A 12,597-nucleotide genomic window follows, 5' to 3' on the forward strand; every position below is an offset into this window, starting at 1 on the left:
GCATTCCTGGATTTCCCTGTTTAGACAAAAGGTCTTCTTGGCCCCTTTGCCCCCTTTTCTGCACCATGGGATTGCTTCCTTCTGCACCCGCAGGATTGTTTCCTTGAGGAACAACCACACTTCCTGGACCCCCATTTTCTCAAGCTCTTGAGCTTTAATGCCCCACTAACTAATCTCCTAAGCACCCTAAAGTCAGCCTTTCTGAAGTCTAGCACTTCTGCCCTGCTGGTTACTTTTCCCACCCATCACCAGATAGTAAATTCAGTCAATTGATGGTCACTATCCCCTAGGTTACCTTGTACTTGCAGATCCCCCACCAGGTCATCCCCTATAGCCAATGCCAAGTCCAGCAAGGCACTCCCCGTATTGGGATTGTATACCTCCTGTGTTAGGTGGATGTACTGTATGCAGGTTAAGAACCACATGGCAAAAGACTCAGCTGTTCATGAGGCCACCACCTAGTGGGGTTGCCGCAGTCCCCAGACACATGGGGGAACATCCAAGGGCTGGGGTGCTGGGCACCTGCATTAGGGCTCTGCCCCTTAGGGCCCACCATGACCCCCAACTCTGGGCTTGTATATCCAAAATATTGTAAATAGTTTCCCATTTGTATATAATGTCCTACCCGTATATAGTTTCCCCCCTGTATATCATTTTCCACTTTCAAGTGGGTTTTATATTGTTGGTAGGTGGGGAGGGTGGTGGATGGGCACTGTTGGTTGAGGGGGAAGGGGGGAGGGATGGAGGTAGGTGTTGTGAGGGTAATACAGTTTTTTTGTTTCACCCATGTGCAGGTCCTGGGAGTGGTGCTGGGGGTGGCCAGGGGGTAGGTGGTGTGTGGGTGAAGTGGGCAGGCTGGAGTGGGGAGTGCAGAAGAAGGGGGTCAGCCAGGACCTCCCACAGCTGGTGTGTGGCTCTCCTGAGGCTCGGGGGGGGCAGGGGCTGCTGAGGCCAGGACCATGGTCAGCAGGAGTGCAGGGTGCTGGTTGTCATTGTCAGGGACCAGGCTGGAGCACAGCAGGGCACTGGGTGTCACTTGCAGGGGCAGCCCTGGTGTGGGAAGGCAGGGTGGACAAGGAGGAAGCTGGTACGTGATGCCCCTATGTTGGGCACGTGGCTCCTGGGCAACAAAGGAGCTGGCCAGGGATAAGAGTTTCCAAGATGACTACCAAGCGCTGGCAGCCCTGTGGCCAGAGGATGGAGCTCCCCTCGGTGGCCACAGGGGCACATGGCAGGGCTGCAGGGACTTGGCACTAACTTTAGTGCCAAGTGCACTAGATTTAGTGCCAAGTCTCTGCACATGTAGACACCTGTCAAAAATTATGTACACTAGCTTAATGCACATTACATTTAGTCACACTTAAATACACATGTAGACATGCCCCGATAGGAATTGATAAAGCCAAAAGAAACAGAAAGTGGTTCGTGCAGTGCTACCTAGAATTGATCAAAAACTATGTGGTCAAACACTTGGAAGTCAAATTTATATTATCCTCAAGCACTGCGCCAGAACTTAAAACACAAATTCGGTGTCACAAACTCCCATTGGCAATGTATTAAGAGACAGCCAACATCAAGTAGCCTAGCAGTTTTTGCGCTGTCATGCAACAGAAGGTTAAGGTTCTGATGCATAACTAACATTAGTGAGGGCTGTAAACCTCAGTCTCCCACAGCCCAAGTGAATGCCCTGACCTCTGAGAATACTGAGGTGGAGTTCTCTTTTGTATCTTCTGAACCTCACAACCCTTCCCAACAGAAATTCAGCTGAAAAGTGATTTTGTTCATCAGAAATGTTTGTGTGTGTGTATACATATATATATTTAATAGATATATATTCAGTGTAGATAAAATGTTTCAGCTATCTCCAGAATGAGAGAAGAGGGGGATGGCCAAAGTGTGCTCTACTTTACTGAGGTTTGCTCAGCTGGTGGATGGCTGCTGGAGGACTACTGCCAGATGGTACAGGTTAGAGAAGCCCCAAGACACATTATAACTTGTGCTGTGGCTGAGCCAGGCAGAGATGTATGAATCTGCAAATATCTCCCTGCTGGCTTTTCTCTTGGCATCACCAAATGGAAACTCAATGAAGCAGAGAATCCGGTCCAATAGGCCCATGGATTGTTAGCAGAGTCTTGCTCTTCCAATATGCTAAGAATCAGGTCACTTGTGTGGAGGGAATTTAAATGTGTAGGTTTTATATGAGGAAATAAAAACCCATTTCATTATTCTGATATTTTTGCAAGACTCTTCCTATATTTACTGTCAAGGGTGGCTCACTCCTGAGCTAACATTGCTCAGTCATTATTGCATGATATTGCCATGTGATAGCCAACTAATTAGCTTAAATCAATAGTTTCCATTACTGCTATCAAATACTATTTTCAGATCTAAGTTCCTATGGGTTTTCTTTGGCAGTCCTGTGTACTGCTAACAGGAAACTGGAGCAATAGAAAAATATACAATTTGCTTTTAACAAAAGTAATATTTAATAGGGTTAGTTAAAAAAAAAAGAAAGTATCTTTCTGTCTCATTAATAGCTTTAGTTGGCATTACTTTACCATGCTGTCATAGGTGCTACTATAATAAAAACGTGAACTAATAATAACTTTCTTCATAAAGTGCCCCAACCATGATGCCTGGCACACTGAAAAATATTTTAATTTACCACAAAGATATTATGAAACAGTACTATTAATCACAGGGGGAATAAGGCTTAATTAATATAGAAATCCCCAAACCACTTAATGTGGCTGACAATGAAACTTCCTCTCTCTCCTCACAAAGCAATGCAGTTCATACATGATTTTTCACTTCCTCATGTCCCCTCTGAGACTAGTTTTAAAATTAAAATGTCATGCTTCTTCATCTTGGATTAAATACTTTCCCTTGACAACCAAGACTGTGATAATGAAATCTATCACTTTTGCTATGATGGGCTGTCAAGACCAAACAGGTGGAATGGTAGAGTGTGCAAAGAAAAACAAAGGACTAGCCTTCCAGTTTGTGAAACAGACCACAGCAAAGCATCATCAACAATCCCTCAATTCAAGGTTGATCTCTACCACAGGTCATTGATGGGTCTTGAGATGACTTAAGAGTACAGTCATTGAGCCATAGACCCGTCTACAGAAATCGCTGGGCTTTCTGCAGGGGAGATTAGGTTGCAGGCTGGAATTCCTCTCCTTTCCCTTCCTGTCTCTTCTCTACTTAAAGGTCAAGATGTTTTACCTTAAAATGGGCTGCTGCTTGGTTGAGATTTGCAGTGCCAATGGAGTTGGTCAGCAGCCAGCTCCTCTTAACTCTTGATGTCTGCCTTCCTTTTCTTGAGGTATGCCTTCAATGTGTCCTTGAAGAATTTCTTTTGGCCACTGCAAGATCTCAGGTTATTACTTAGCTAGAAGCTGAGCACTTGTTTTGGGTGTCAAGAGTCAGGCATCCGCACAGAATGTCTAGTCCAGCAAAGTTGGTGCTTGAGGATCACAGACGTGATGCTGATAACACTGGTTTCAACAAGGATGTCAGTGTTTTGTGTGGTGATCTTCCATTTGATGTGGAGGATTTTCTGGAGGCATTATTGGTGATACCTCTCCAGGGTCTTGAGATGATGATGGTAGGTCATCCATGTTTCACATCTGTAGAGGAGAGTGGGGATGATGACTGCTTTTTAGACCTGGATCTTGGTGTCTTTCCAGAGATTGCAATGAATGTGGAGGCAATTTCCCAGAGAAGGCACTTGCGCACTGGATCCTGTGCTGGATCTCCTCATCGGTGTTCACTCCCTGAGAGAGATGGCTCCCAAGGTAAGGAAATAGGTCTTTCCCTCAATGGTAATTTGGAGAGGGAGGTAAATGACTAGCCTTTCTGGAGCAGCCTGGAGCAGGCTGATAGAGCATTTTAGTCTTCTCAATGTTGAGGGAGGGTCCCAGAGTTTGGTAGGCTTCTCCAAAAAGATTCAGCATGATCTGGAGGTTTTCCTCAGTCTGTGCAAAGATGGCACAGTGATCGGTATACTAAAGGTCAAGGATGGTTGTTTTAAGTACTTTGGTCTTTGGCCAAATATATCCCAGATTGAGGAGCCCTCCATCCATTCAGTACTCAATGTCAATTGCAGAAGGAAGGCGGTCCTTAATGAGAACCAGGATGACTGTCAGAAAAATAGAGAACAGAGTTGGGGTGACCAGTTAGGGGATGTGGATGTGTCTGTGATCCACTATGTAGAATGGTCATAATCTTCTGGCTGTGGAGGAGCCTCAGGACCTTGACATAATTTTTCAGGACATCCAAATATGGACAGTACTTTTCATAAGGCTTCATGATTGATGGAATCAAAGGCTTTAGCAAGGTCAATGAAGGTCATATACAGGCCCTGATGTTGTTTCTGACACTCTTCTTGGAATTGGCAGGCAACAAAGATTGTGTCAACTGTCCCACAGGATAGTTTGAAACCACACTAAGATTCTGTCAGGACTTCCTCAGCAAGAGGCAGAAGCAGAAGGCAGTGCAGGAGGATGTGGGCAAAAAATTTCCCTACTGTGAAAAGGAGGGCCATATGCCAACAGTTCCTGCACACAGACTTATTCACTTTCTTGAAGATAGTCATGATGTTGGAATTCCTCATGTCCCCAGGAATCTCTTCATTGTTCCAAATCCAAAGAATACATTTGAGTAGTCTCATTAAAAGATTTTTTGCTACTAGACTTGTAGATTTCAGCAGGTATGCCATCTGGTCCAGTAGCCTTGCCGTTCTTGGTTTCTTTGATGGCATGCCAGACTTCTAGTATAGGAGGGTTGGTGAGGGATCTCCTTTCAGGGTGCTGGGGTATGGACTTGATGGTGGTATCTACCACAGTCAACTCATGGTTCAGTAGTGCCTCAAAGTACTCTTTCCATCTTGCTTGGATAGATTCATTGTCTTTGAGGAGTACTGAGCCATCCTGCAAATGCAGGAAAGTAGGACCACCATAGCAAATAGTACATGGTAAATGAAAATGCCTCTTGAATAGCCCATGAAGTAAAAAGTAACTGGTGTTTACAATATTCCTCCACTTTTCCCCACACTCTGCAGACAGACTGAACTTTGAGATGTGTATGTCAGTACATAGTTTCATAGTGCTTAGGGTCAGAAGGGACCTAAACAGATTATCAGGTCTGACCCCCTGCCCTGGGCAGGAACGAGTGCTGGGGTCATAACATCCCAGCCAAATATCAGTCCAGCCTCCTCTTGAAGACCCCAAGGTAGGAGAGAGCACCACTCCCCTTGGGAGTCCATTCCAGAGCCTGGCAGCCCTAACTGTAAAGTAATGTCTCCTGATGTTCAGCCCAAACCTTCTCTCTAACAATTTGTGGCCATTATTCCCAGTAACACCCAGTGGTGCCCAGGGGAACAGAGCCTCACCCAATTCCTGTTTGTAAATAGCCACCAGATCCCCTCTCAGCCTTCATTTATGGAGGCTCAATAGATTCAGGCCCTTCAGCCTCTCTTCATAGGGCCTGACCCGCTGCCCCTTGACCATGCGAGTGGCCCTTCTCTGGACCCTCTCAATGCTAGCCACATCCCTCTTCAAGTGTGGCACCCAAAACTGGAAGCAGCACTCCAACTGCGGCCTGACCAGTGTCATGTAGAGGGGAAGGATCACCTCCTTGGACCTCCTTGTGATGCATCTGTATATGCACATCAAGGTGAGGTTAGCCTTACTGACTGCTCCCTCGCATTGGCGGCTCATGTTCATCCTGGAGTCAACAATGACTCCAAGATCCCTTTCTGCCACTGTTTTGACAAGAGGCGTGTTCCCCAGCCAATAGGTGTGTTGCTGGTTCCTTTTCCCTAGATGCAGTACCTTGCACTTGTCTGCATTGAATTCCATCCTATTCTCATCTGCTCACCTCTGTAACCTGTCTAGATCTAGCTGGATTCTATCCCACCCCTCCAGCATGCCCACCTCACCCCCCATCTTGGTGTTGTCAGCGAATTTGGACAGCGTGCTTTCCACACCCACATCCAGATCACTGATAAAGATGTTGAACAGTATAGGCCCCAGGACTGAGCCCTGGGGGACTCCACTGTCCACATCCCTCCAGGTCAAAAATGACCCATCCACCACAACTCTCTGGGTACGAACATCTAGCCAATTTGGCTAATAATTTTACATAATCCTCAATATGCTGGCATAATTATGCCACCAGGTATGCTGGGGTAGTGTCACAGCTCTATTCATGAGAAGCATGTTACTTCCCCCTTCATGGAGAAAGCCGTGAGACAACTCAAGGGACAGTGCATAGGAAAATGTGACACTTGATGCCCTATCTCTCCCCCTTGTAATAGTGACACAACAGGCCATAATCTTCCCCTACATGAATGAGAAGATACTCAACTACTATAATTTTATTTTATATTTCTGCTAGGAGTTCACAGAATGTGAACCATCTCTATCCGTCTTGCATGTCAGCTTCTATCTTTGGCAAATCCTACAAGATTTCTCACTATTGACTTCATCGTAATGTGTCCGAAACAAAGCACCTCAGCTGTCCAACAAACCCCTGCCACCACCTCAAACAATTCTGTGATACTGTTAAGAAACACCCCCCACCCTGCAGTCTCTGCCTATAACAAAGCTATCACTTGTGGAGCTCAGTGTTGCCAATCCCAAGAATTCAAATATCATGTTTGGCTTCCAAAATATGATGTGACTGGCTTAAAAATAATGAGATTACAAATATAATAAAAAGATATCAAAGTCTACTGATCTCCCAGTGTTTGAGCATTTTAGGGTTCATGTTGTCAAGGTTTTGTCCACAGTGAATACTTTTTTCTTGTAGTGAAAAACTGAGATTCTCACATAACTCCCTAACTCAGAGAGACAAATCCCCTGATATTAAATACTGGGAGACTGCAGTAAACACACAGAAATTAACAACAGTGCACACCAAACGGCTAATCAACATCCACCTTCTATGCTTCTGGTAACTATTTTTGAACCCCCACCCATTCAGAAGCACCCCAATCACTTTTCCTCTGTTATGCTGCTGTCTGAAATCTGGCTTTTTCTAACAATCAACATTCCTATTCAGACTCATTATCGCATGTCTAGCCTACAACAACTTCCTCTTCTCATACCTCTAATTCATATTGTGTGTTCTGAACACAGCTGCTAAAATCACCTTTTTTGCTCTTTCTTCTGATCAAACACGCACCCTCTTTGAAGCCCTAACCTGTCTCCTTCCCACTTGGCGTGGCCAACGATGCCACACTTGATTGCTCATTTTCACGCTTCTACATGTGCTATTGTGCCTTCTCCCCTGTGGTCTTCTATGGTAGCAGCCACCTCCCAAAATTAATCCATGAGACCAGTAGTCTCCCCTCTTCCAATCTGTCCCACACCCCGTGATGGAACTGGAACTTCCACAATACCTCTGATGGTGGAGGGGGCTCATGTGGTTAGGAGGAATTGAAAGACAGTATGCAAGATCACATGTGCCCACAGGGCCAGGCTCCCCACAAACACACCCAAATCCAAAATATGACTCTGCACTCAGCAGCCTATTCATTGCCTCTCTCTCTCAGAGCACCAAATGAAACAGGAACTCTCCAAACTCTAAAGTCTGGGGAAAGGCTTAGCTTGGCTTAGCTAGGCCAGCCACACTGTACCTAGTGGTCCATCCCTGCCCTAGAATAGGAGCCTTCTATGAGCTACACTGAATGTAGCTCTAAAGTAGTAACGGTCTGTATTGCTTTGCAAAGGGTTCAATGTTCAAACTCTTCTGGTGCTGAGTAATCGGGGACTACGGCAGTTGCTTATAAAAGAAAGTCAGAATAAATCCTATAGAAAAAGAAATCACTGTAAATAAACTACTTACCAGAGAGGCTATGGATTTTGGTTACAAGGTTACTCAACAACTAAAAAATACTAGATTTATCACTGCTTGCATAACTTCAATTTACTCTACCCTTTGTCTGCTGGCTTTGCGTGTGCATTATGATACAGTCTTTAATTTCATGATCTCACACTATTTTTTCCAAAGGCCCCCTGCCTTATTGAGCACATAAGAACGGAAAAGAGGGAAGAATTAATATCTTTTAGCAGCTAAATTCTCACATTTCCTAAGTTTTTTATTGTTTTTTTTTACTTTGTAATCTAAAAAATACAAAAAAAACCCAACACCTCTTGACAAGTTTGGGGGCCCTGGTACATGTTCAAATTAAAGCAGGAGAGAAACCAGTTATCGAGCTGTTACACATTTTTAAGCACTAACTTTATAGCTGGTTGGCTCTTTATAGCTGCTTAGTCATTTTTATCATGTGATATTACTTTGCATGTGCAGCTGGTTTAAATCTATTGCATAATTAACCAGTTAATTGTGTGATAATTACTTTGCACTTGTGGCTGGTCTTATTTTGCATGTGTGGCAAGTCTAGACTTATTGTGTGATTAACCAGTTAATTGTGTAATATATGTAGCATGTAGCAGGAGCCTTACTGTAACATCATTTTTCCAGAATGTAGCTTGGTACAGTAATTGCTGTACTAAAAAAGTCAGTACTGTTTCTGATCCCTGGCGTATAAACACTTCCCCAGCCTCATTTTTCCTTATATAACTAGCCTTCGTGTATGCTACTTCTGTTTGCTCTATAAAGTCAAGTGACAGGTTTTATAATCAAGTGGATATCAATTGAATTGAGGACAGATTGTGACAGACTGTTACAAAATTACACATGGGTAGGAATTGCATAGTAAACCTCCCTACTTTTGTCACTCTCTACACAGGATGAATGAATCATACAATCCCTTTGCTTGAAGAAGTGCTGGTTTGCTTACTCCATGAAGCACTGGAAACACACACTGGCCCCAAAGCCCCCATTACATATCTGTGCACTCTGCAGACCAGGTGTCCACAGGCAAGTTTGCTGCAAGTCAAATGGGGTCACAGCAGGCCTGTCCTCAGCCATGTTGGAAGCCCTGGAAGCCATTTTACCTGAGGATGAGTACCTCCCAGACAATACCTGGTCCTTGCCTTGGAGGAGCATCTTTCTACCATCTCTAATACAGAGCTGTAAATGGGACATACAGCAGGTATGCTGTGAACAACCCTGCAAAATGACCTATGGAGATTTAAGAACCATATTCCAACCTATTTTATGCAGCTCAAGGTCAAAGCCACTACAGTGGAATCACTATAGTTACTATGTATACACAGTGGTATAACTGAGATCAGAATTTGGCTATACATATATATGTTACCAGACTCTTGTTCCCACTGAGTACACTGAAAGCTGCTTCAAGTGATGTGAAGTAGACTCAAAGTTGTTATAATCTGTTTGGGGAGTCCATAGTTGTTGCAGTGCTGGTGTAGCCAGTTCTGCACCACTGTTTGTTTTCTGCCTATCTGGCAGAAAAGATGTGGAGTAGGGAAAAAATGCTATCCAAGCATCCTTACATTTCAGCAATCCTTAGTTATTAAAATGCCCATGTCTTTCAACCCAAAGGACATACAGAACTCTTGAAGCAGTTCTGAATTGTTCCCAAGAAACATAAGAGTGCCTATGAGCCTTAAAATAATAGTCACAAGGTGTAATCATCTGACTCCAAGTAGCTGGTGCTGTGGGCAAATATTCTTACTAATTTTGTCATTTTGTAAGTAAGATATACCTAGGAGACCTCCCCAAATATAAGAAAATATGTACACACCATTGCCTATGTTTTTCAAAACTATTTAAAATGTAATGCATGCCTCAGATGCTGACTTGAAAATCAAGCAGATAAGAGACGGTTAGGACTTACCGTTACACCAAAGAAGTTAGTTTCATTCATAGCATCCAGAAAAATTTTGCCAAGTTTATGGTTTGTGTAATTAAAATCCTCAATTTTTTGGTGCCTGTTGGTAGCATTGAGATACTTCATTGCCCGCTGTAGCGTTTTGGCAATCACCCATATTCCATCATAGGCGTAACCATGAAATTTACTGGACTGTCCATCTCCACGTTTAGCATTGTATTCCTTTTCATACTGTTGTGGAGTCTGTAGAGAAGGAAATAAATCTTTACTACTTTGTATGTCACAGATTTGGATCCACAATTTGCACCCAAAAATACATTTTATAAACGTCCTACTGATATATGCAAGATTCCTAAACAAGGGCTAGGCAAGAGTTAAAATCTGAGAAGCTCCTGCACTCTCCTGAATTGCAAGAGTGATGATATCAGGAGTGGGGGAAAGGATCTAGACAGAGAGAAAATTCTTCCAAAGCTCTGTCATCTAGCACAGTGATTCTCAATCACTGCTCTATTCTTAAACGGGCCAGGAAATACTTCTAAGGGTGCTGTATAATAATAGAACTGTTAGGTGTGAAAACACCTACCCATGATTCACAAGATAAACCCAGAGATTTCAAGTAGGAACCTATAGCATCAAAAACATTCCGACCTGTTGTGGTCTTTCTGAGAATTTTGCAACAGAAAAATTGTTCTACTATTTTTCCATAGTTAAAAAATTAGTGAAACCTATGAGTTGGCATTTTCTGAAGGGTTCCTTGGGAGTGTCCAGATGAACGTGGCCATGCTATATGTGGTGACTCAAACACATCTGCAGCGCCACATACTGTGTTGCCAGGTGTTGTCTGCCCTTCAAGGGTGCATTGCCTGTGCATGTGCTGCTCGGTTTATTTTTTCCATGGGATTTTTTGACTCTGAATATCCAAGGGTAAAAAAAACCTCATGGAAAAAAACCCGGTAGTGCATGCTTCTGAGAAGCAGAGCCAGGTCATCCAGAGCCATGGTGCTGCTGCCAGCCAGGTTCCGCCCAGCAGGATTGCCACTTCTGCAGCCCTGGGAGGGCCCCAAGTAAGGCCCAGTGCTGGCCCCAGCCTTGCCTAGCATCCCTGGGGAAACTTGCCACATGACAAAGTGTGTGTGGCACAGGTGCCCCTGGGGTGCCAAACATCTGTGCTCATCTGGACATGCCCCTTTAGTTTAACAAGGTTGAGAAGCACTGATTCAAAGGTTTGGTGATTCCCTAAAGTGCAATGTTCAGTTACATAAACTTTCCATTTTTTCTTAACATGTGATTACTCTAAACAATAAAAGTCTATTTTTTTAACCTTGCTAAACTTGCAATGATCTTAGTATTCTGTCATGGAAATGAGGTCCTTACATCATTTCAGACTGCATAAGTGCAAAAGGCTACAAAAGGAGCACAGGAGTGACATTTTTACCCATGGGCCAGCACATGCATGTATTTCTACATATATTTATGAAATGTCAGACGGAGAGCTAGAAAGTAAAAAGCACCTTTGAACCTCACATGGTCACATTCTTACCTGGCATGCTACATATCCCATATCTAAAACCTAAAGGCACATCCAATTTTGTGAGAGACAGAGTAACACTGAAGTCAACTTTATGTAGAATTGGGCTTTACCAAGTAAAAATGAGAGCGCAAAAAATTGAAAGAGATTGCAAGCAGAGTCTAATTTTTTATTTGACAATTTCACTGACACCATGCAGCATATGATATTGTAGACTGCAATTTGTGCATTTGGGGATGAGACTTATGCTTGATTGGGTATCTCATGATAAGGGGGAAAAAAGACAAAACTGAGATGTATTTCACCTACACCTCATTCTATAGAAGAAAAAATGGTTTCTAAAGTAGTAGCAGTAGTAGTAGTACACTGAAGGGAAAAAAAGAATAATTAAAGCAACTACACTATATGTTCAACTAAAAAAATGAGAATAATATTTAATAAAAGAATTGATCGCGTTTAACCAGAATAATTAAGGTTGTATTTTTTAAATAAGTATGGCTGATAAAAAGCATGTCTCAGAAAATTATGGGACCGCTCATTGAAGAAGTGTTGGAAAACCAGGGCAATTAATAGAGGGATCCCTAGTTTTAGGAGTAAACACAGGCTCCAGTTGCATTACCTGCTTTGGTGGTGCCAATAGCAGCACTCTTGCGCTTTAAACATAGCCTTTGTCAGCAGACTAATTGCTCAACAGTAGGCTGCATAAAGCTTCAGTCCCTGACTCGATTCGATGGAGATTCAGCCTGATTCAATGACCGAATCTCCAAATCCAAATCAAATCAGAGGACCCTTTAATCTCTCCAAATCGAATTGGAACCCTCCGAATCGATTCGGAGAGATTCGGAAAGATTCGGCGATTCAGACATAGACACAGCTTCAATTGTTTTTTCTACATACCTCAAGGTACCAGGAGCATCCCACAGGACTGCAGGGGGCTTCCCAGTGTGCTCAGCAGCACACCCAGAAATGGACCAGAAGCACTTCCGGTCCACTTCTGGGTCCATCAAGGAGTGTGCGGGTGGGTCCCCCACATCCCCCCTGCTCAGCAACTGGTGCCTCCTGGGTCTTGGGGGGCTCCCGGGGCACATTTAAACACATTTAAAGTGTTTAGACACATTTAAAGCTGTGTCTATGGCTGAAGCGCTGATTCTCTGAATCAGCATCAAATCTTCAGATTCGGCCAAATTGAATTGGGGACAGTGATCCGAACTAACGAATCAAATCACTGTCCCTGATTCAGGCCAAATCTGAATTGAATTTGCCCCATTTTGCATACCCCTACTCAGCAGTTCAGAAGGCA

The 12,597-nt window shown here is 43.6% G+C and overlaps 1 protein-coding gene across 1 annotated transcript in view; it reads right to left on the reverse strand.

Annotated features, from left to right (window-relative positions):
- The window catches only part of GABBR2 (gamma-aminobutyric acid type B receptor subunit 2), a 984,392-nt gene that overhangs the window by 474,771 nt on the left and 497,024 nt on the right, over positions 1–12,597 (reverse strand). Inside the window, 1 exon segment of the mRNA XM_006021507.2 lies at positions 9,776–10,012. Coding sequence (XP_006021569.1) covers positions 9,776–10,012 — 237 coding nt within the window.

This window comes from Alligator sinensis, unplaced genomic scaffold (genome assembly GCF_000455745.1).
Source record: "Alligator sinensis unplaced genomic scaffold, ASM45574v1 scaffold386_1, whole genome shotgun sequence".
Classification (NCBI taxonomy): domain Eukaryota; kingdom Metazoa; phylum Chordata; order Crocodylia; family Alligatoridae; genus Alligator; species Alligator sinensis.